Source organism: Mya arenaria, chromosome 5, assembly GCF_026914265.1.
Source record: "Mya arenaria isolate MELC-2E11 chromosome 5, ASM2691426v1".
NCBI classification, from domain to species: domain Eukaryota; kingdom Metazoa; phylum Mollusca; class Bivalvia; order Myida; family Myidae; genus Mya; species Mya arenaria.
Genome location: NC_069126.1, coordinates 12,801,931 through 12,827,588, shown reverse-complemented (window position 1 = coordinate 12,827,588; position 25,658 = coordinate 12,801,931). Strand labels below are relative to the sequence as shown.

Below are 25,658 nucleotides of genomic sequence, written 5' to 3'. Positions count from 1 at the left end.
CGTACAAGTGGGGGTATCTCGAGGGTTATCTAACGTACAATTTGGGTATCTCGAGGGTTATCTAACGTACAAATGGGGGTATCTCGAGGGTTATCTAACGTACAATTTGGGTATCTCAAGTGTTAACTAACGTACAAATGGGGGTATCTCGAGTGTTATCTAACGTACAATTTGGGTATCTCGAGGGTTATCTAACGTACAAGTGGGGGTATCTCGAGGGTTATCTAACGTACAAATGGGGGTATCTCGAGGGTTATCTAACGTACAAATGGGGGTATCTCGAGGGTTATCTAACGTACAAATGGGGGTATCTCGAGGGTTATCTAACGTACAAGTTGGGGTCTCTCAAGTGTTAACTAACGTACAAGTTGGGGTCTCTCAAGTGTTAACTAACGTACAAGTTGGGATCTCTCAAGTGTTATCTAACGTACAAGTTGGGGTCTCTCAAGTGTTAACTAACGTACAAGTTGGGGTCTCTCAAGTGTTAACTAACGTACTAGTTGGGATCTCTCAAGTGTTAACTAACGTACAAGTTGGGATCTCTCAAGTGTTAACTAACGTACAAGTTGGGGTTTCTCAAGTGTTATCTAACGTACAAGTTGGGGTCTCTCAAGTGTTAACTAACGTACAAGTTGGGGTCTCTCAAGTGTTAACTAACGTACAAGTTGGGTCTCTCAAGTGTTATCTAACGTACAAGTTGGGGTCTCTCAAGTGTTATCTAACGTACAAGTTGGGGTCTCTCAAGTGTTAACTAACGCACAAGTTGGGGTCTCTCAAGTGTTATCTAACGTACAAGTTGGGGTCTCTCAAGTGTTAACTAACGCACAAGTTGGGATCTCTCAAGTGTTAACTAACGTACAAGTTGGGGTCTCTCAAGTGTTAACTAACGTACAAGTTGGGATCTCTCAAGTGTTAACTAACGTACAAGTTGGGATCTCTCAAGTGTTATCTAACGTACAAGTTGAGGTATCTCGAGGGTTAACTAACGTACAAGTTGGGATCTCTCAAGTGTTAACTAACGTACAAGTTGGGGTCTCTCAAGTGTTAACTAACGTACAAGTTGGGGTCTCTCAAGTGTTAACTAACGTACAAGTTGGGGTCTCTCAAGTGTTAACTAACGTACAAGTTGAGGTATCTCGAGGGTTATCTAACGTACAAGTTGGGGTCTCTCAAGTGTTAACTAACGTACAAATGGGGGTATCTCGAGTGTTATCTAACGTACAAGTGGGGGTATCTCGAGGGTTATCTAACGTACAAGTTGGGGTCTCTCAAGTGTTAACTAACGTACAAGTTGGGGTCTCTCAAGTGTTAACTAACGTACAAGTTGGGATCTCTCAAGTGTTAACTAACGTACAAGTTGGGGTCTCTCAAGTGTTAACTAACGTACAAGTTGGGGTCTCTCAAGTGTTAACTAACGTACTAGTTGGGATCTCTCAAGTGTTATCTAACGTACAAGTTGGGATCTCTCAAGTGTTAACTAACGTACAAGTTGGGGTTTCTCAAGTGTTATCTAACGTACAAGTTGGGGTCTCTCAAGTGTTAACTAACGTACAAGTTGGGGTCTCTCAAGTGTTAACTAACGTACAATTTGGGTCTCTCAAGTGTTATCTAACGTACAAGTTGGGGTCTCTCAAGTGTTATCTAACGTACAAGTTGGGGTCTCTCAAGTGTTAACTAACGTACAAGTTGGGGTCTCTCAAGTGTTATCTAACGTACAAGTTGGGGTCTCTCAAGTGTTAACTAACGTACAAGTTGGGGTCTCTCAAGTGTTAACTAACGTACAAGTTGGGGTCTCTCAAGTGTTATCTAACGCACAAGTTGGGGTCTCTCAAGTGTTAACTAACGTACAAGTTGGGATCTCTCAAGTGTTATCTAACGTACAAGTTGAGGTATCTCGAGGGTTATCTAACATACAAGTTGGGATCTCTCAAGTGTTAACTAACGTACAAGTTGGGGTCTCTCAAGTGTTAACTAACGTACAAGATGGGATCTCTCAAGTGTTAACTAACGTACAAGTTGGGGTCTCTCAAGTGTTAACTAACGTACAAATGGGGGTATCTCGAGTGTTATCTAACGTACAAGTTGGGGTCTCTCAAGTGTTAACTAACGTACAAATGGGGGTATCTCGAGGGTTATCTAACATACAAGTTGGGGTCTCTCATGTGTTAACTAACGTACAAGTTGGGGTCTCTCAAGTGTTATCTAACGTACAAGTTGGGGTCTCTCAAGTGTTAACTAACGTACAAGTTGGGGTCTCTCAAGTGTTAACTAACGTACAAGTTGGGATCTCTCAAGTGTTAACTAACGTACAAGTTGGGATCTCTCAAGTGTTAACTAACGCACAAGTTGGGGTCTCTCAAATGCTAACTTACGTTCTAGTTGGGGTGTCTGAAATGTTAACTTACGTACTACTTGAGGACTCTCAAACATTAACTATTATGCTAGTGTTAGTCTCTTTAGTTTCTTTAATCATTCTTTATGAGTTTAAAACAGTACCGCTAAAACATTCGAAATGGGACATTATTTCAAACCTGATGTGATACCAACCTTGGTGGTGCAGATTCTTGCCAAATTCCTCTGACGCCGCTCAAAACCTAACATTTTCCTCGTGTTACACTTGCATACAAAACGACGGGGTCACAACAAATGATATTATTTACTAAGCAGTACAGTTGTTAAATAAAGTCACTATTTCCCTCATTAAATAATTTTTAACAACTGATTATGAGTTCTTCAAAAATATGAAGCGAGAGAATGACGTGTTCTAATGACCAGAGTTAACCACGCACAGGTTCGACTCACCAGTGTTCAGGTTTTTCGTTTAATCGTTTGCCTTTTGGATGAAAACATGCCAGCTCTTTTGTGATGTTCATGCCTGATGTTATTCCTTTTGATCAAACAGCAGAACGCTTTGCCTGAATTGCCAGTTTTACCGGGCATTCAAGTTGAAATTATTCTTATTACTTGAATAAATAAGATGTGGTTTCCTTGACAGCTAGTACATGTTTTCTCTGCGATCCATTGTTCGCTTTATTTAATCGGAGCCTCGGCAGAATCTGTTCTCTTAGCCTCTCTAAATGTACATCCAAACTATTTTCTGTCCAGGAAATACACTCAATGCAAACGTGATTCGATTAGCTACAAGATATTAGTTCAACTAATTATATAAAAAAAAACTCTAAAAGTGCAGTTGTACTTTGAAATATTTGATTGACAGAATTTCACACACTGATACGCATGACGTTATGGTAAAACTATTGATGTTTATCCTTGTCAGATTTCAATCGGAACGGTAACACCTTCAAAACCAAGCATTTACACCGCTATGTATGTATACCACATACCAGTTATTGAACGTTGTCAATTTCAACATGTTTAAATCTAGTTACGTCAACAGCTTCATTCGTGAATATGTTTATTCATACTATATTTTGGTATGCTAAGGCCTAAAAAAATACATTTGGTTCGGGTTACTCGACCCTACCTTACGGAATAGGCGCCGACCCTACCATTTTTATAGTCAGTTTGAAAAAAAAATGAAAAAAAAAATAAATAATAATAATAATAAATTGATTGCTTTTCAATATGTAGTTTAAAACCTTAAATGCTTATTCCGCCTTGACGAACGTGACATTCTTATAAAAACCTAATAAAAAAAGAAAAAAAGAAAAGCCTACCTACCCTACCTATTTTTGAAAAGGATGTAACCACAGTCAAACCATTTGTTTAGGCCTAATTAAGCTTTACGGGTATGATTACACATAGAGCGCCGTATTTCCTGAATTTAGTGTAACTGTTGATGTAACATATCTGTGGTGCACTATGAGTAGATTATTCTGAAGAAGTCACGTTTATATATTTCGAAAATTTAAATTCATCTGACTATTTTATATACAATTATATTTATTTAAGGAATTAATTGCGGGGTTGATGTCATTATCGGGGTATGAACGCAATTGGGTTGGTCAATGTGTGTGGAGTCCGAAGGACTCCACGCGTACTTTGACCAACCCAATTGCGTTCATATCCCCGATAATGACATCAACCCCGCAATTCATTCCTTATATTTACACCAATAGTTCATTATTTCATTCAAGAATTGTTAAAAAAATACTTCATTTCATTTAAGAAAACCTTTCAGTAATCCGTTTTTACCTATTCTGTAAATAGAACGAGCCGACTATAACCGGAAACATTCTTTTCAAATGACGTCACAATAACGCGGGAAAAGATCAACCACTTGAAATCACTTTAAAACGTAAAATTGAAATACTTCTGGTACCAATATATTTAAAATATAATAAACTCACACTTTTAAAAAATGTTGATCTATATTTTACGGGACCTGCAGACACAATACAAACAATAACAAGATCAATAGCTTTCATGTATATTGTTATGCAATGAATTGCGATCCGAACATATCCGAAGATGTTGCGTTCATCGATTGATGAACGCAATTGCCGAAAGGCAGTTCATTTAAGGAATGGAAGTTGAGGTGTAAATATATGTAAATGGATGCTGTTGGTTTTGTTAATGATTACTCAACATGTTTATTATTCGTAATAACCATGTATATAGTATCATAATGTTCTATTAATGTTAGTTTAAACATATTTTATTGTAACAAAGCTTACGTTCATATAAAAAGGACATGCAAAGGGATTGGGCCACGAGTTTTACCAACATCAGTTACGGCCCTTTCCCATAAATTAATGTTCATGTATATCATATCATCAATGTGTGTGTATATTCCGTGTACTCGTCTGTATCTATGCTAATCTCTTCACTTATAAAATAATAATAATTAGGAATAAAATAATATGTCACATTGCTGCACTATGGTAGCAGTTTACTGCGTTCATTCCCTATATGCACTTGTGTGATGGAAGTTTAGTCTAGTATTCGCAAAACGTGTTCTAGAACGTGGTGTTATATAAGGACAACAAAATTTATAAATCACAACCCGTCATTACAGAGATATCATTGCTGTTTATATGGTTTAATTGAGGTGAACAAACTCTCTATGAATGCTTTTAGTGAAACGGATCCTTTACGTTCGGAGGTAAGCATTTACTTTTTCGATAATCTTTACTTAAGTTACCTCTATTGTGCAGACAACTTAAAGCTGGTGTAACTCTCGATTATGTTTCCTAGGTGAAAACCAGTACTGTGTCATTTTTGAGAAGTTTTGCGATAGTAATCCTGGTGGATATCGAGCCCTCTTGGGTTAGGGCCGGGCCCATATAGCACTGGATCCTTCTCAGCCGGCTCATGTTCAATGGTTCAACTTTTAAACAATTGTTGTAACGCGTATGACTATTTAAAGGTCATATACATACATGTTTCACATCCGTCATGAGTCATTATGGCATTCTGAAATGTCAAGTATGCGATTTGAATATTTCATTGGCAAATACATAATAACTCATTTTGCATTTATAAAACATATTGCATGCGCTGCATAAAAATATTTTGGAGACATGATCATATCGTCGAAGTTTACTTTTCATCTCATTATGGGGGGAAGAAAAGTAATGAAATACGCCCAAAATGCACCATTTCGGACTAGAAATTGTTATTTGTAAATTAAAGGAGTACCCCCCCCCCCCCCCCCGCCAACACATTAAGCCAAAGAAATATCTGTTCTGAGGGAGAGGCGCAAGGAATCGCCCCTGGATTTATCTCATACCTATAAAATCTTGTTATATGATGCATCTTATGTGACCTTATGTATAGATATGGGGCATATTCCTCACTCTGCATGTCTCCCATTAAATCAGTACTTTTATTAACATAAAGAAACTCCTGAATTAGCAAATTTCAATTGAATGGCGTGCAGATTTTAACTCCAGACGCAAATGTTCTGAAATAATGTCTGCAAACGTAAGATCATAAAAATACTCTGCAAAATGGGAAAACAAATACTGTAATAAGTGTGTTATCTTCATCTGAAATAGGTATAGCCTTGTTCATAGTTTGTTTTAACCCTGCATAGGAAACCATTTATAGATGTTTAAATGATGCTGTCTTTATTTCAGAACAACATGGCGCGACACAGCGTACCGAAGATCGTGCTGATTATAGCCACCATTGTTGTGTTCGCACTCACTGCCGCCTTCAATGGCCTAGCTGCGGCAGGAAATGGCGGAGGTAACAACAACAACAACAACAAAAACAAAAAAACAACATCATCATCATCATCATGAAAGTTGTCATCATCATCATCATCATCATCATCATCATCATCATCATCATCGTCATCATCATCATCATCATCATCATCATCATCATCATCACTACTACCAACACCACCATCACCACAACTATCCACAAAACCACCGCCATCCTCATCACCAACAACGTCATAATCATCAAATTTGAACATTTGCAGTGTTATAATAATTTCTTATATTCTTTTTCGCCCTCGACTTGTTATAGCTCTACCAAAGTGTTACAAAAGCAATATATCATATATTACAGGAGTTTTCAACAACAGAACTGGCGACATATCTGACGCGTTTTACCTAGAAGTTACACCAGCTGGATGGACGTTTACTATCTGGGGCTTCATATACGCTTGGCAGGCTGCGTGGTTGGTCTACGCTCTCGTCACAATATGTCGACGTAAAGTCGGCACGTACGTCTATCTTATGCCGGTCTTCCCCAGCGTTCTGTTCTTCGCCTACATTTTCAACAATGTGTCAAACGTCGCTTGGCTGTTTGCATGGGATCAAATGAAGCTTGCTATAGCGTTACCGTTAATTGCTCTTACGCCGTTGACGCTATTCGTGTGTCTGTACTTTTCTTTCAAGACTCTGTATGATAATCCCGATTATCTCATCAGGAATGGAGCTATTGCCGATATCTGGCTGATACGATTGTTGATACAAAACGGAATCGCGTTTTACGCGGCATGGGTGACCGTTGCGACATTTATCAACGTGGCTTTGGTGATGACGTACAAGAACGGGGACCTCGTTAATACCGCAGTGCCGCAAGACGTTTCGAGCACGGTGTTCCTGTCAGTAGTTCTTGTGGTCATTGTGGTGTGGTTTAGTCTTGACATGTCATTCCTGGACAAATATACGAGGTACACATTCGCACCGTACATCACGTGGACTGTGGCGCTAGCTGGAATTATTTCAAAGAACTATGACCTTGACACTGCATACAGAAATTCAATTATAAGCGTAGTGGTGCAGGCGGTAGCAGCGACTTGTCTTGTGGTGAAGATACCTGTTATGATATGGAGGCATTTCAAGCGCCCCATACAACCGCTTTTGTCAGACTTTAAACCTACAGTTTAAAACAAAAACTAACGAAACATTATTTTCGATGTTATCAATTGTACTTGACTGTTACGAGATGTACTTTAATATGTTCCGGTCCAGTGTTTTGCGAACAAAAACAGTTTTCCATGTCAATACTACTGTTTTCAAATAAACTTAGCAAAAGGTGATCGTCAATCTGTTAAAACAAGGCACGATCACAATGCCATTTTACACCGAAGAGACAATCGGTTTGTACCTCCCGAAAACTGAGGTCAAAGAGTTTCATCTGTCACAGCGTCGTCACCGTGTGTGCGTTATTTTAAGTTGCAATCTTACAGATTTTTTACAACTTTTTTATTTTTGTCTTGGAACGAGCCATTTTTTGCGAAAATCCTTGGAAACCAATTATTTAAGACTGCTGACTAAAACTAGATCGCAGATTTTTATATTTAAGTTCAAAAATTGATGTTTTGTGCATTTTTCTTAAACCGTTAGTACCGGTTTAAGCCAACAAACATTAATTTTCGAACGGAAATATGAAACTCCGCGATATGATCTTTTATCAGCAATCGTTTATCATTAGTTTATAGATACTTACGCCAAAAAATGCACTTTCCAAGACAAAAAAAATAAAAAGTTGTAAAAATGGTAAATCTGTGAGAGTGCAGCTTTAAAGCCACGATTTAATAAGCTGGTTGCAGCTAACCTATTTCAAACTGTACATGTAAGGATGTTATGCGGGGAATGAACCCGTCGCAGTAGTTTTATCCTGGTGATACATCAAACTATATACTAGATAGCTGATGGCTGTTGTCGATTTCTTTGATGTGAGAAGTCGACTGACAGTTTAAAGATGTTGTAATTGATATGAAATGTATGTGATGGATAACGGCGAACATAAAACCAGGATATTTAATGCTTCAACACCTTGAAATGCTTAGTTTCTTTGCAAACAGTAGCATAATATAATTGTGTTTTTGCTTATATGGTTTTAATAAATAAATATGTTTTTTCATATGCTGTTGTTTGTTAATCATGTTCGCTAATTGTACCCAGGAAATTGTCAATGGCCATGCGCAGAAACACTACTTACGTTTAACATGTATATAATCTTTTTTTTGTTCTTCTGGATGGAAATGTTTTATTAGGTGCCTGTTTCGAAGCGTTACTACTTCTGCCAAAACCCTTTAGTGGTTTGCAATAAAAAATGAACGTGTGAATTAACGTGAAAAGATTCAGGCGTGTGTATTGTTGTCTAAGTAGCTGCAGAAATATAACGGGCCTACGGTCCCTATTCATTAAGTGACTTCTTAATCAAACAGTGGTAACTACAGGGACAAGCCAAGGAGCCTTAAATTTTAACCGGTTTACGGGCGCTCAACGTCATATATTACATACATTTCTCCAATAAATACAATCGAAACTCACGATATGGAACTCGATTATCTCGATGGTCTGGCTATGTCGAACTCTTTTCGAATGTCGAACTCAGATGGGTTAGGTGTAGTTGGACATGTTTTGTGTTTTGGTGTGCTCGAATGGTTCTTATCTCAAAGTATTTCCCTAGATTATCTTTTTGGAGATATCTCATGGTCATCGCTTCGAGCCATTTCTTTCAGAGACAATGAAAAAAATCCAGAAAGGATCATTAATGTGAAAAAATTAGAAACTTTAACTTCAACCCTCTATGTGGAAATAACTCATATTATTTCCAGACAACGACAGGAAAACGTTTTATGTGCAATCGTTTTCTACCAAATCGGTAAAACCCAATAGGATATGCAGTCATAAGGTGGCATTTATTGCGAATGCAATACTTATTGTTGACTGTACTTGACTAGGTAAGAGAATCGTAAAGATGTCCTGAATATTTCATTTTTAGATGGCCTGAGTTCAAAGTTTTCCATGATAGCTGATGTGAACGCCGATAATGTTGTCAACTATTATCGTCATCGTCAACAATTTCTGTTTACGACTTCTCTTCCCAAACAGCTTAGTGATGATACAACGATTGTAATAACTCGGCCATCTCCGGCAAGGTTCGGCATAGACCTCGTAAATGACCGAGGTATTCCGATTGCTTAAATAGCGCTTGTAACCAGTTGTCTGAATTGTATGCCATCGTTGTGATCAAAATCCATGAGCATAATGCCAATTATTATATTTAAAGAACGCAATCAGTAATTAATTGTATGTGGTACAAGGAGAAAAATTCTGAAGCAGGGGCATTTGTGTTGGTCTGTATAGTCGAGAGCTTATGTTGTCTGTATATCTGTCTTGCCGACTTAAAATAAATCTTATCTTATTTTAAGTCATTAAGTCAGTCAACTGGTATTTCTTTAAGAATGTCACATATCCTTTAATTGAAATGTGAGTATAAAAATGCTACTGAGAAAATAGACCAAATATTGCAGCATTTTGAACTATATTTTATTGATTTTCCAAATATGATCTGAATAATATGACCCGAATATAAATATCATCATTCATACATGTATAATTGAAATACTAACATTACACGTTTATAATCTCTTATTTAATATAATGCATCTATACAAATGTATATCATTTAATGTTTTGTAATATGATCAGTATGGAAGTATATGTTGATAATATAAAAAAGTCATAAACGTATTGCCCATCAGTTATTTAAATACACACTCACATGCAATATAGGGTCAAATATTTAACCATAAAATGGTAATAGCATGTAAGTTACTTACATCATATATATGCGGCAATAAGTGCTTATCGAAAAGCGTAAATAAACAATAAAAAGTTAATTCGATAGTTTTCACTTAAAATTATTAAGTTAGTGACCTAACTCTTTACTGTGTCTGTGTTTTACAATAAAATTATGAAATAAACCAAATTTTAAAAAATGAAGGAAAAACGTAGTTAACATATATATGTGAGAGAGCTCCTTTACAAAATATAAACATACGCCAAACGTTTGGAAAAATAATACACTGACCAATTATACTGGAGTTGTTTTGAAATACAAAGGGACACTACCACATTAGTATCCCTCAAATGTTTTAATGCACAATTATCTCCCATCAATTGTGCTTGATTTATGAAAAACTAGTTTACATTTACATCGACCAGATTGTGAATAACGAGGCTATCTTTTCAACGCATGTATCGAAGGATCGCATTTCCAAATTAATATTTCAATGCAGTTATAATATCTTAAGCGAAATTCAATGTTTTTTAAATGTGTATAAGACTTTGCAAGTAAGACGTTAATTAAGGCTTCACTCTCACAGATTGGCCGTTTTGACAACTTTTATATTTGTTTGTCTTGACATAAGCCATTTTTGGGGTTATTGTCTGGAAACCAGTGAAACAAGATTGCTGACAAAAGATTAGATTGCAGTTTTTCATATTCACGTTCGAAAATAGATAGTTTATGGCTAAAGGCGTTACTGACGCTTTAAGAAAAATGAGTTTTGTGCAGTTTTCCAAACAATAAAGATATATTTTATTGTGAGTTATATTATAATAAAATATATGACTAAATTGACGTGATTGGTATCAACATCAGCTGAATCTGAGACAAAAATTTTAAATAAATGTCAAAACTGTCAATCTGTGAGAGTGCAGCTTTAAATTTACATTGAATTGTGTGACACTCACAGTATATCTATCTAAAATGTTTGATCTTTCAACCATATATGTCGTACGAGCGTTGATAAGGTGGCTCCTATAATACCTTATTTTTATAAAACCTTAATATACAATAACGTTTATCGGTCATGTTAGACATACGTAAACAGAGGATTGATCGTTGAATATAAGTACGAGTGGGATGAGGTAAACTATGTAAACCTTGTACAATTTAATTGTACAATTGAACACGGAATCAACATTACATAACATTATTATGCTCACACTGCTCACACAGCTTTTACATTTGTTCAGTTCAGAGTCTGAATGCATATGTATGTCTAACATTAGCTAACAACTTTCACTAAGGCCTAAAAATACATTGGGTTCGGGTTACCTGACCATACTCACGAAATGGGCGCCGACCCTACCGCTTATTATAGCCATATGATATGGTCATTTATTTTCATTTTTTACGTAGATTTCTATGTGTTTAATATGTGTTTTAAAAGCTTTATACAGAAGATTACCTTAACACTATTCTCCAATGAGGACAAGTACGTTCTTATATAAAGCCTAATAAAAAAAGCCTTCCTACCCTACCTGTTTTTGAAAAGGATGTAACCCTAACCAAACCATTTTTTGGCCTTATGCAGATATACATTTCAACCATAGTTTGTCTGTTCAAAACTAGACATCGGACTCATTATTGTTAACAATAGCTTATGAACAATGGTTGCATTTGCTGAAAAACTAAAAGTTAACAATAGTCCTTTCGTTAACAATAGCTGTACACTTTCACCATCCCGTCGTTCTGAACAATAATGAGTCGGTTGGAGCTGCTCACGAAAATAGCACAAGGCCTCTCTAGTCCCGAGTCTTTCACTAGCACGTATCTCTGAAACTCGCCACGACTCGTCAGCAGCTGAATTCGATCATTCGAATTGTCTGCCAGGAAGACGTTACCGATTTTATCAACGCAGACGCCTTGAGGGTTCCGCATGTCGTTATGGGCGGTGTAATTAAACATAACCTCCCCTCGCTGGTTTATACACTTCACACCGTGTTTACCTATATCAGAGACGATAATAGTTCCATCTATTGCAGCGGAAACGTAACGCGGTTGGTCAAACAACGGATCGCCGTTTGGGTCGTTGACGTACGATCGTAGCACCTGGCCATCGAGTTGGATCAAGTCGACGCATTGTTCTCTAAGGCAACTCACAACTAGATAGCTCTCCGTGTTTGAGTAAGATATACCGTCATACTGACGTTCCGTTTTGGTACGGCGTATCAACGCAAGCGATTTACGCGTTGCAATGAACATTATAAGACGTCCAATTAACGGAACAGCTACGTCATCACCGTGACCGCACGTGCTGATGTCTCGTGGTTCGTCGTCAAGTTGAATATGATCGACAAGCTCTCCGCCCTTGCTGAATTTCTGTATACGTTTATTTTTGCAGTCCGTCACGATGATATCATCCAGTGACGTACAGGTGACGCCCCAACACGATATGCCGTCATCTGCGCCTGTCTCGATTCTTAGTTCCCCAAGCATCTTCATTTCATCCAAATATGTAAGACTGGTGTCGTCTGGGGTGAATTCAATACTCACTTTAAGCTTTTCTGGATTGGTTTCTCCCATCTGCAGATTGAAATCATCGACTTGTTTCTTTATTTGGTTAAACGCCATCAGAACTTCAACGTCACTGCCGAATCGGAGAAGATTGTTCATTCGTTGGCTGGCGGCTTTTGCGGTTTTGGTCTGGACTTTACGCGGCTCTGTTCGTTCTTTCAGGATATTTCTAGCTTCGCTAGATTTTTCGTCCAGTCTTTTCAAGAGGAATTGTTCTTGCTCTCTGATTTTTGCACATAATGAATTGCTCAGGTACGTTATTTCATTTCTAGTATTTTCAACTGAATCTTCCAATTCCTTTTCAACTACGCTCAACCCATCAACATTATCCAACGACATCTGAAAAGACCGCAAAGTTTCCAAAATATTGTCTATGTCCGTCTTTGACGTCACGGCGTCATTTACGGTGATCACATTTTCACAACGCCTATGCGACACAGCCAAACATTGTACGCAAAGAGGATCCTTACAGTCAACGCAAAACAATGTTATACTCTCCCCATGTCTATCACAATTGACCTTACTTTTCTTCCTCATGATCAGATCTAACGGCTGTTTTCTCATTTCTTCCAATGACGTCATAGTATGTGATGACGTCACTTTTACGTGTAAATGCACCTGAGAACACGCTTCGCACAGTGCGTCATTACAGTCCGTGCACCAGTTCTTAGCAACGACAGATGCATCTCTTCTTACGCAGATGTCACACGATTTGTCATCTTGAAGAGCATTCTTTAGTTCCACAAATGATTCCATAAACTGGTCGTTCTTTATGACGTCAGCGTACCGTCCATCGGTGGCAAGAGCAGGTACTTCGATATCCATATCACAAGAAGGGCAAGAAAATACAACTGCCTTAGATGCGTTCTCCACATTCTTACCAATGTAATCATTCAAACACTCGCAGCAAAAAGTGTGTAAGCACGTCAAAATCTTTGGACGTTTAAACGTCTCCTGGCAGAGTGAACAAACACTAAAATCCTCGGCTTGCATGGTCGGCGTTGATTGTAGAACATCGGGGGTGGCCATCTTTTCCATTCAATCCCACTATCCGTAAGCGACTCAATTGAAATCCAGCAGGTATTTATCTTTATCTACCTCAATATCAAGATGTTTTCTGCGCTGAGGAGTACACTGAAAGTGATCAATATTTTAAAATTAAAATCAATAAGAACTAGCTCTCTAAAGAGTTCAAGACTCTATAAAAGTAAACTCGAGAAGAAACCCTAAGCAGATTATAAAATATGTTATATATGTAAGGCTATAAATCTGTCTCCAATTTTATATGGCAGCATGAATGGAAAAGCCCTGAGCAAACAGGATTCGATGAGACATTTAATAATTCAATCACGGCGATCCGGTGCGACTATGAAAATGTTTATTTCAGTATTTATCTCGGGTTGCAAGAAATTTTGACGCATAATAAAGCTCTGTCAAAGAAGTCTTTATCTATATTGTTAAAATATTTGTGAAAATTAAACTATTTATTTACCGATTGATGTTCTTTGCGTTAAATCAATTGTTCAAACATTGAATGTTATATTTACAGAAGGTCGAGGAGTGGGTTTTTTGTTGGCCTTTGAAGAGGATGGTGAATACCTTTCTCATTATGGAAATGTAAACATTTACCATTCCTCCATATGAAATCATTGCCTTGTATTGACTAGATTTTACTAAGAGAATTTCGACGTTAATATACTTTGATCCCATTGATAATTATGCATAGGTTTTCTTTTCAACTATGTATTATTTGCCTTTATTAGCATTTCAGTTCAAAATCTAAATATGATGTGCAAAGTCTTATTATCAAAGTCAAAGTAACTTATCAATGATGACTTTTATTAACTTATTAATAATATCATTGAGTGACTTATCAAGAGTTATATATTACCAATGATGTCTTTGAGTTACTTACCAATGTTGTCTTTGAGTAACTTATCAATGATGTCTTTGAGTAACTTATTAATGATCACTTTAAGTAACTCATTAATGATGTCTTTAAGTTACTTATCGATGAAATATTTTAGCAACTTATAAATAATGTCTTTAGGTAACTTATTGATGATATATCTAAGTATTTTGTTAATGATGTCATTAAGCTACATACCAATAAAGTATTTGCGTAACTTATCAATGATGTTTTTGAGTAACTTACTAATGATGTCTTTAAGTTACTTACCAGTAAAGTCTTTGAGTAACTTACTAATGATGTCTTTGAGTTACTTACCAGTAAAGTCTTTGAGTAACTTACTAATGATGTCTTTAAGTTACTTACCAGTAAAGTCTTTGAGTAACTTACTAATGATGTCTTTAAGTTACTTACCAGTATAGTCTTTGAGTAACCTATTAATGATGTCTTTAAGTTACTTACCAGTAAAGTCTTTGAGTAACTTACTAATGATGTCTTTGAGTTACCTATTAATGATGTCTTTAAGTTACTTACCAGTAAAGTCTTTGAGTAACCTATTAATGATGTCTTTAAGTTACTTACCAGTAAAGTCTTTGAGTAACCTATTAATGATGTCTTTAAGTTACTTACCAGTAAAGTCTTTGAGTAACCTATTAATGATGTCTTTATGTTACTTACCAGTAAAGCATTTGCGTAACTTATTAATGATGTCTTTGAGTAACTTATTGATGATGTCTTTCAGTTACTTACCAATACAGTCTTTGGGTAACTTATTAATGATATCTTTGAGTAACTTATTAATGATGTCTTTGAGTAACTTACTAAAGATGTCTTTGAGTTACTTACCAAAGCTGTCTTTGGGTAACTTAATAATGATATCTTTGAGTAACTTATTAATGATGTCTTTAAGTTACTTAACAATGATATGTTTGAGTAACTTATGAATGGTGTCTTTAAAATACCTATCAATAATATTTGAGTGACTTAAAATTGATGTCTTTAAGCAACTTATTAATATCTTTAAGTTACTTACCAATGATGTATTTGAGAAACCTATTTAAGATGCCTTTGGGTAACTTGTTTATGATCTCTTTAATTAAGTTACTTATCAATGGGGTTTTCGAGTAAATTATCAATATCTAGACTCAAATTCACACAAATAATATCATTTTAACATATGTGAAGCAAATAGATCAAGTCTTTTAAGAAGCAGATCTGATTTTGTCCAATGTATTCATCTATAAAACGGAAGTTCGCTGTTTATTTAATTCTCAGGCATTGTTCCAAATTCTGTAAAGGTGAGACCCAGTTTTAAATCTCAACAAGGCAATTCTTTTGGGAAAACGGTTTTTGCCGAGGCCTTTTGACATAGCATGTAAATCATGAATAAACTATCTTAGCTGTAAAGGTATTCGCCCGGAGAAGGAGTGGGAAAATTTACGATAATGAACTATTTACAAACTTGGCCATAAACAGATAAATGTTTAATTGAAAATGGGTGTAGCACAATCATTATCCCATATATTCAAATACTTTCAAATTGATTTTGACATAAATTTGTTGTAAACATTGTCAAATCTGGACTATTTAAGCACTTCCAACGTTGGTAGCTTTAAAGTTTTGATATCTTATGTGCGCAGCTGTTTCTTATCCGATCTATGGTTAAACTACAAAAGCTTCCGTTTAAAGTGACACTCTCAAAATCATTATATACACATGTATAACAAACATAAGTTTTGAGTGATAAAACTTTAACTACTTACTAAATAATGCATTGATGAAAAATATTTGTTACTGATAACAATATCATAACCCTGTATTTAATAGCTGTAAACGCAAAAATATTAAATGATTGGTGAATACTAAAAGATTTACTGCGATCTACTATCGTTTCATAAGGTATCAATACCGAGTTTTCCGTACTATTCTTTCAAATTAAACACAGTATCCCTCATAAGCACAATTGTTTTCGACATTTGTTAATTCTTTTTGGTATATTAAAACAATTGTATTAAAGGTGTTAAATCTTATTGGGGAGCAATAGTGCACCTTTAAGCTGCAACGGATGTCTATACGTTCGTTTTAGGGAAGTTGATCAACCGGCCATTAATCTTTGGAAAGTGAACACAAATTATATATTCGTTGCGTGGGTATATGGAGACATAATTACAATGCAGCAGTAGTAGAAGTAAATACTTATAGTCTGTATTTGTTTTAGTGGTCTGCATGTTCTTGTGTAAACTACCTACTAAATAGGCCAGACACACAAATAAAAAAAGACTGGCTGCTATTAGTGAAATCTTTTTTTTAGAAAACTTGAGAAATACTGCCTTGCCAATGGACAAAAACAAATGTTGACCACTAAAGTTGAAACTGATTACTTTGTCACGTCAGCATTTTACTTTTAAAACTTTTTTTACATATCTGCTTAGATTAAAAACTATTTCAAACTGTAAAAATGTTGTTGTTTTTTTAACATTATGCCTAAATCATCAACTATAAAAATCAAGGGATTTTCATGCAAATGCCAACGCTGTTAATCAATGAGCCTTAATCAGCATATGATTTAGTTAGATAACTTATCATAAAATGAGGTCTTAATTTTTAGCCTTTAAGATTCGTATTCAATTATAGTGTTAAATCATTTTCAATAAATGTTCTACATATGACTAGTTTCAATGACTATAGCAACGCCAACGTGGCGTTCATGCATGCAATACATGACCTTGGTTTTCTTTGTGAAAACACAACAACCACATAACCTTGGTTTTACAAAATATTTCATCCCAATGTACAAAGAAAAAAACATTATTCAATAAACCTCAAATGGTTAAATGACCATCTTAATAATGTACCATACCTACATTCATATATTGCTTAAAAATGCACTCTTACTCCCAAATAAGATTAACCACAATTAATACAATTGTTTTGATATACCAAAAAGGATGAATAAAGGTCGAAAACAGTGGTTCTTATAAAGGATACCGAGTTCCATTTGAAAGAAAGGTGCAGAAACATGGTATTTCTATTTTTTGAGACTATAGTATATCACAGTATGTCTTTTAGCACTCACCAATCATTTAATACGCTTGCGTTTTCAGCTATTAAAACCCGGCTGCAATCTTGTAATCAGTAATTTATATTTTTCATATATGTATAATTTAGTAAGTAGTTAAAGGTTTATCACCCAAAGGTCATGTTCGTTATACATGTGTTTGTATTAATTTTAAATACGAGTATCACTTTAAGTTTCTTACGCGTACACATTTCAGGGGTATGGACGAACACTTACGCGTACACATTTCAGGGGTATGGACGAACACTTACGCGTACACATTTCAGGGGTATGGACGAACACTTACGCGTACACATTTCAGGGGTATGGACGAACACTTCAGCGTTTGTACAAAGTGTGCCTTTCAGTATGCACAATAATTGCAATCGTTATTTACGCTATCAGCGCATTTAGTTGGAGGTATTTATGAAAATTAAACGTCTGGCTTGAAGTTTAATGTCCATTAAGATTCCAATTAAATATTAACGATACAGAATGCCGACGATAAGCAGACAAAGAGGTGCTTAGGAAACTTTTTTAAGGATTAAGTGAATTTATTTTGAAAATGTTGATGAACACTGCAACCATTATTCAATGAAAATTCCAAAAGCAATTTAATACATGGCGCTATGCTAAATGTATGAAATAAATAATATATATGTATATTGTGATAGAGGTTAGTTTTCCTTATGCACCAGTCATTTGTAACCACGCCCCCCCCCCCAGGGTCCGGGGAATAGCGGGGACTTTGACTTTCGGTCCAGCCAAGCCCGGGCAAAATCTTCGCCCTGACGATCTGCTGTTAAAACCCCCGCCAAATGCCCCCGCACCTAAGGGACCCTAGATAAGGCCAATTTCCCGCTATATTTTGTATTGGAACAGTTTTACTGTTATTTTCTAACAATGTGTTGTAACGGGCGGGAGACACTCTTATGAAATTATTAAAAATTGACGTTATTCAACGTATTATCAAACAATATATTAAGAAAATATCATAATCGTATTTTCAATGAGAAATGGAAAACATAGCCCAGTCCCCTTTGAGGGGGGGGGGGGGGGGGGTGTATGTCATATAAAAAAATAAATACACTAACTAATATGAATAGGTATAATTAAAAAACTTGTACAATACAGTCATTCAAAAAATAATATGATTCAAGAAAAGAAAGAGCATTGAACGAACCATTTGGAGAAAGGAATGCCATTTGAAATCATGGCGAGGTATAAGTGTTTAATAAAAACATCGTTCGCGATCTTTCAGTATAATTATTAGTATCTTTTCTCAATATGATTGATTATCGATAACCTTTGCCGAGCTTCAAAGGCCCGACGTTTGCACTGTATTCAAACAGCTAAACAAATTCACAGTATAAATCTCGTACATCGCACTACAGATAACATTCAACAATAAAACCCAGGGAAAAATGCAAATCAGCACATTTTTGTCGCGGGGATCTGAAGAAAACTACCGCTTGTATCGGACTTATGAGAAAAGTAAACAAAATAAAAAGTTTCATAAATTTTCAATTATGTGTCAGTTTAGCGCATGTTCAGGTGGTAGTGACAACGGGGGAATTTTTAAATCGACATAATAAGGTGGGGTCTAAATCCATCTTATAGGGCATGACTTGTTTTCTATACAGAAGACTGCAGGTGGCTGTGTCAGCCAGTTATGGTGACCTATTATACAGTCCTATTTCATAACCATTATAAAATGTATATTATTTTATTATACGATTTCCAGCGAGAGATTTATCAGTGAATACAATCGATACAATTACTTTGATATTTTTCACTGTTTTGAAATTTTAGCCCGTCCTCAGTTCCAAATTAAACCTGAGCACACACCTTCAACAACGTTTTATCCGAAGTTTCAACCAACTCATTTCTAAAGGTAAAAACTTCACTGAAAGCAATGTCAAAGGGTGAAATACATAACGATATTACACTGGAACGAAAACTATCATCTATTAAACATTTTAGTAGTGGAAAGTGAGTCTTGTATCGACGGTAAATATTACATGTAGTGGAAAGTGAATGCCGTGTATCGACGTTATACATCACGTGTAGAGGAAAGTGAAAGTCTTGTATCGACGTTATACATAACATGTAGTGGAAAGTGAATGCCGTGTATCGACGCTATACATAACATGTAGTGGAAAGTGAGTCATGTATCGACGTTATACATAAAATGCAGTGGAAAGTGAGTCATGTATCGACGTTATACATAACATGTAGTGGAAAGTGAGTCATGTATCGACGTTATACATAACGTGTAGTGGAAAGTGAAAGTCTTGTATCGACGTTATACATAACATGTAGTTGAAAGTGAGTCTTGTATCGACGTTATACATAACATGTAGTGGAAAGTGAGTCTTGTATCGACGTTATACATAACATGTAGTGGAAAGTGAAAGTCTTGTATCGACGTTATACATAAAATGCAGTGGAAAGTGAGTCTTGTATCGACGCTATACATAACATGTAGTGGAAAGTGAAAGTCTTGTATCGACGCTATACATAACATGTAGTGGAAAGTGAGTCTTGTATCGACGCTATACATAACATGTAGTGGAAAGTGAGTCTTGTATCGACGCTATACATAACGTGTAGTGGAAAGTGAGTCTTGTACCGACGCTAAACATAACGTGTAGTGGAAAGTGAGTCATGTATCGACGTTATACATAATATGTAGTGGAAAGTGAGTCATGTATCGACGCTATACATAACATGTAGTGGAAAGTGAGTCATGTATCGATGCTATACATAACATGTAGTGGAAAGTGAGTCATGTATCGATGCTATACATAACATGTAGTGGAAAGTGAGTCTTGTACCGACGCTATACATAACATGTAGTGGAAAGTGAGTCTTGTATCGACGCTATACATAACATGTAGTGGAAAGTGAGTCTTGTATCGACGCTATACATAACATGTAGTGGAAAGTGAGTCTTGTATCGACGCTATACATAACATGTAGTGGAAAGTGAGTCTTGTATCGACGCTATACATAACATGTAGTGGAAAGTGAAAGTCTTGTATCGACGCTATACATAACATGTAGTGGAAAGTGAGTCTTGTATCGACGCTATACATAACATGTAGTGGAAAGTGAGTCATGTATCGACGCTATACATAACATGTAGTGGAAAGTGAGTCTTGTATCGACGCTATACATAACATGTAGTGGAAAGTGAAAGTCTTGTATCGACGCTATACATAACATGTAGTGGAAAGTGAGTCTTGTATCGACGCTATACATAACATGTAGTGGAAAGTGAGTCTTGTATCGACGCTATACATAACATGTAGTGGAAAGTGAAAGTCATGTATCGACGTTATACATAAAATGCAGTGGAAAGTGAGTCTTGTATCGACGCTATACATAACGTGTAGTGGAAAGTGAAAGTCTTGTATCGACGCTATACATAACATGTAGTGGAAAGTGAGTCATGTATCGACGTTATACATAACATGTAGTGGAAAGTGAAAGTCTTGTATCGACGCTATACATAACATGTAGTGGAAAGTGAAAGTCTTGTATCGACGCTATACATAACATGTAGTGGAAAGTGAGTCTTGTATCGACGTTATACATAACATGTAGTGGAAAGTGAGTCTTGTATCGACGTTATACATAACGTGTAGTGGAAAGTGAAAGTCTTGTACCGACGCTATACATAACGTGTAGTGGAAAGTGAGTCTTGTATCGACGCTATACATAACATGTAGTGGAAAGTGAAAGTCATGTATCGACGTTATACATAACATGCAGTGGAAAGTGAGTCTTGTATCGACGTTATACATAACATGCAGTGGAAAGTGAGTCTTGTATCGACGCTATACATAACATGTAGTGGAAAGTGAAAGTCTTGTATCGACGCTATACATAACATGTAGTGGAAAGTGAGTCTTGTATCGACGCTATACATAACATGTAGTGGAAAGTGAGTCATGTATCGACGCTATACATAACATGTAGTGGAAAGTGAGTCTTGTATCGACGCTATACATAACATGTAGTGGAAAGTGAAAGTCTTGTATCGACGCTATACATAACATGTAGTGGAAAGTGAGTCTTGTATCGACGCTATACATAACATGTAGTGGAAAGTGAGTCTTGTACCGACGCTATACATAACATGTAGTGGAAAGTGAGTCATGTATCGACGCTATACATAATATGTAGTGGAAAGTGAGTCATGTATCGACGCTATACATAACATGTAGTGGAAAGTGAGTCATGTATCGACGCTATACATAACATGTAGTGGAAAGTGAGTCATGTATCGACGTTATACATAACGTGTAGTGGAAAGTGAAAGTCTTGTACCGACGCTATACATAACGTGTAGTGGAAAGTGAGTCATGTATCGACGTTATACATAAAATGCAGTGGAAAGTGAGTCTTGTATCGACGCTATACATAACGTGTAGTGGAAAGTGAAAGTCTTGTATCGACGCTATACATAACATGTAGTGGAAAGTGAGTCATGTATCGACGTTATACATAACATGTAGTGGAAAGTGAAAGTCTTGTACCGACGCTATACATAACGTGTAGTGGAAAGTGAGTCATGTATCGACGTTATACATAAAATGCAGTGGAAAGTGAGTCATGTATCGACGTTATACATAAAATGCAGTGGAAAGTGAGTCTTGTATCGACGCTATACATAACATGTAGTGGAAAGTGAAAGTCTTGTATCGACGCTATACATAACATGTAGTGGAAAGTGAGTCATGTATCGACGCTATACATAACATGTAGTGGAAAGTGAAAGTCTTGTATCGACGCTATACATAACATGTAGTGGAAAGTGAGTCATGTATCGACGCTATACATAACATGTAGTGGAAAGTGAAAGTCTTGTATCGACGCTATACATAACATGTAGTGGAAAGTGAGTCATGTATCGACGCTATACATAATATGTAGTGGAAAGTGAGTCATGTATCGACGCTATACATAACATGTAGTGGAAAGTGAGTCATGTATCGACGCTATACATAATATGTAGTGGAAAGTGAAAGTCTTGTATCGACGCTATACATAACATGTAGTGGAAAGTGAGTCATGTATCGATGCTATACATAACATGTAGTGGAAAGTGAGTCATGTATCGACGCTATACATAACATGTAGTGGAAAGTGAAAGTCTTGTATCGACGTTATACATAACATGTAGTGGAAAGTGAGTCTTGTATCGACGCTATACATAACATGTAGTGGAAAGTGAAAGTCTTGTATCGACGCTATACATAACATGTAGTGGAAAGTGAAAGGATTGTACCGACGCTATACATAACGTGTAGTTGAAAGTGAAAGTCTTCTATCGACGCTATACATAACATGAAGTGGAAAGTGAGTCTTGTATCGACGCTATACATAACGTGTAGTGGAAAGTGAAAGTCTTGTATCGACGCTATACATAACGTGTAGTGGAAAGTGAAAGTCTTGTATCGACGCTATACATAACATGTAGTGGAAAGTGAAAGCCGTGTATCGACGCTATACACATTACATGTATTGGAAAGTGAAAGTCTTGAAAACAGCTATATTACAGATTCAATATAAATTTCATAGTATATTTCAGAATCGTGATTTAAAACATACCGATTTGAAAACGCCAATTCCTATAAAAAGCATTTAATAAGAAAAACATTCCCACAATTAACCATGTTTAAATGAAAATCTTTTATAATAATTTGAAGTGATTAGCACTAATTAAAGTATATATGACAAATGACTACTCACCCTTCGACATGATCAAGTGTCACTCCGTTCACATTGAAATTTAAATGAAAAGTGACTCCAAAAGTTAGTACGTTTAAATGTTAATCTCAGATAAGCCTTAATTACGTTGAGTTTCCTGTTAATCCTAACATACTTAAGAAATATTAAATTTCGTTTTAATTGTTCTAAGGCGACCAGACAAAATTGGACCGAGTTTACGAATGAAATAAGATTGCAGTCTTCGTATAAAATTCAATTTGCCCACTTGAAATTGGATCAGACATTATTGTGAATATTGATTAAAATTTCCTTCAGCTCTTGTAAATGCTATTTCTCATGCATCGGTCGATGAAGGGTGGGATTTTAGACAACTTGTCGTTTATATTGCACAACCATTCATAAATATGGCAATTCATTAAAGCTGCACTCTCATAGATATACCATCTTTACAACTTTTTTTTTATTTTTTGTCTTGGAACGAGCAATTTTTTGCGTAAATATCTGCAAAACAATGATATAAGATTGCTGAAAAAAATCAGATCGTAGATATTTATATTTTCGTTCGAAAATTAATGTTTTATGGCTTAAACCGTTACTAACGGTTTAAGAAAAATTCATAAAACATCAATTTTTGAACTTAAATATAAAAATCTGCGATCTTATTTTTTGTCAGCATTCTTATAACTGGTTTCCATAGATTTCCGCAAAAATTGGCTCTTCCCAAGACAAAAAATAAAAAAAAACGTTCAATCTGTGAGAGTGCAGCTTGAAGGTAAGCCATCCTCATAACGATGCCAAAAATGTGTTAATGCATTTAAGATAGTAGCATCAAGATTATTTCTATGTTTAATTTATGTTGATTAACCATTCTATTAGTATTGGATGAATTACATTTTTGAATAACACTATAATGACGCTACTGTTGTGATGATATATTAAGGGGAGGTGATAAAAGCAAAGTCTTATGTAGAGTATTTGGCAATTTTGTTAATTTGTTTTTTACATAATCAAATGACAAGGCCAACAAAAATAATTTGGTTAAGGTAACATCATTTTCAAAAAACAGGTAAGATAGGTAGGCTTTTAATTTATGTTTTTAAGGCTTTAAGTAAGACTGTAATGGTCACCATTGAAGAATGGTGTTAAAGTAAACTTCTGTAGAAGGCTTAAAAGGTTTAAACTTTATATTAAAACACACTCGGAACTCCTCGGCCGTTTTTATCGAAAACAACCTCGGATGTATTTAGACGGTTTACATACTAAGTCCGCTGCAAATAGATCGCGTAGTAATTTTATTTAGCTGTTAAACTTTATGACTCTTGGGAATCTTAATTATGTTTGCAATAATACACTTCACTGGCGATCGATTTAAACTGAGATCAATAAATACAACACTCAATTACTACATTTAATTAATGATATTATTCAAAAATTTACGATCTACTTCAACTGATGTACCGGCATACATCCGAGGTTGTTTTTGAAAAAAGGCCGAGGAGTTCCGATTGATTAAAACACACACTAACGGTTACCCGAACCCAATGTATATCTAGGCCTTATATTAACAATCCTCTCGATAAGAATGAATATAAATATTTTAGAATTTAAAATATGAAATCTACAATTTTGTAACTTAAAAATGAAACTCACCATTAGCAATTTGGTGTATTGATGAGGGATGGCTTATCATAAGCCTATTTGATCCGTTTAAGTTATTAATCTAAGAAATCAAATAAAGAAATTAGTGGAATTAATTACAGCTCAAGTCGATATACGACATATCTACGTGTATAAAAAGTTCACAGCGAAGTATTACTTCTTAAATAGGGAGAAGACACTCAAGTTTAGAACTAAGTCGTCTTTTAACTGGTATTACTTTTAATTCTTGACAGTTTGCCAAATGAATGCAGTTTGCCGTCTAAGCATAATTTTAAATCAAGGTGAGGGTGGTACATTTCTTCACAATGCAATTTAATTTGCAGAAATATTCAGTCTGACCAGACTTTTGTGGCACCAAAACTTTTCAAACAATGGCCTTAATTTCTTTGCAATTCGTGCACAACCACAGTTTCGTGCTTTCCCACACTTAAGTTTTCTCGTATCGATTAGTTTAATGTACTTTGATTAAAAGTGCGGTAAATTGCAGACAATTTACACATAAAGTTTACGGCCAATAACTTCCAATTAATTTCAATGCGGGTATTGGTCTTAAAGCTGCACTCTCACAGATTGAATATTTTTACATCTTTTTTATTTTTTGTCTAGGAAAGAGCATTTTTTGCGTAAATATCTGCAAACCAATAATATAAGATTGCTGACAAAAAATCAGATCGTAGAATTTCATATTTCCGTTCGAAAATTAATGTTTTATGGCTTAATGCATAAAACATCATTTGTTGTACTTAAATATATAAATATGCGATCTGATTT

The 25,658-nt window shown here is 35.7% G+C and overlaps 2 protein-coding genes across 2 annotated transcripts; one reads left to right on the top strand and one right to left on the bottom strand.

The window, feature by feature from the left end:
- The first annotated feature begins 4,922 nt into the window (after nucleotides 1-4,922).
- On the top strand, nucleotides 4,923-8,291 carry LOC128234722 (uncharacterized). Its single transcript, XM_052949153.1, has 3 exons — nucleotides 4,923-5,065; nucleotides 6,042-6,153; nucleotides 6,484-8,291. The coding sequence occupies exons 1-3, from the start codon at nucleotides 5,027-5,029 to the stop codon at nucleotides 7,308-7,310; spliced, it is 978 nt and encodes a 325-aa protein (XP_052805113.1). The 5' UTR covers nucleotides 4,923-5,026; the 3' UTR covers nucleotides 7,311-8,291.
- A 1,408-nt stretch (nucleotides 8,292-9,699) lies between these two features.
- On the bottom strand, nucleotides 9,700-23,473 carry LOC128233462 (tripartite motif-containing protein 45-like). Its single transcript, XM_052947138.1, has 2 exons — nucleotides 23,250-23,473; nucleotides 9,700-13,656 (listed from the first exon to the last, which is right to left on the bottom strand). The coding sequence occupies exon 2, from the start codon at nucleotides 13,558-13,560 to the stop codon at nucleotides 11,662-11,664; it is 1,899 nt and encodes a 632-aa protein (XP_052803098.1). The 5' UTR covers nucleotides 13,561-13,656; nucleotides 23,250-23,473; the 3' UTR covers nucleotides 9,700-11,661.
- Nucleotides 23,474-25,658: the final 2,185 nt, after the last annotated feature.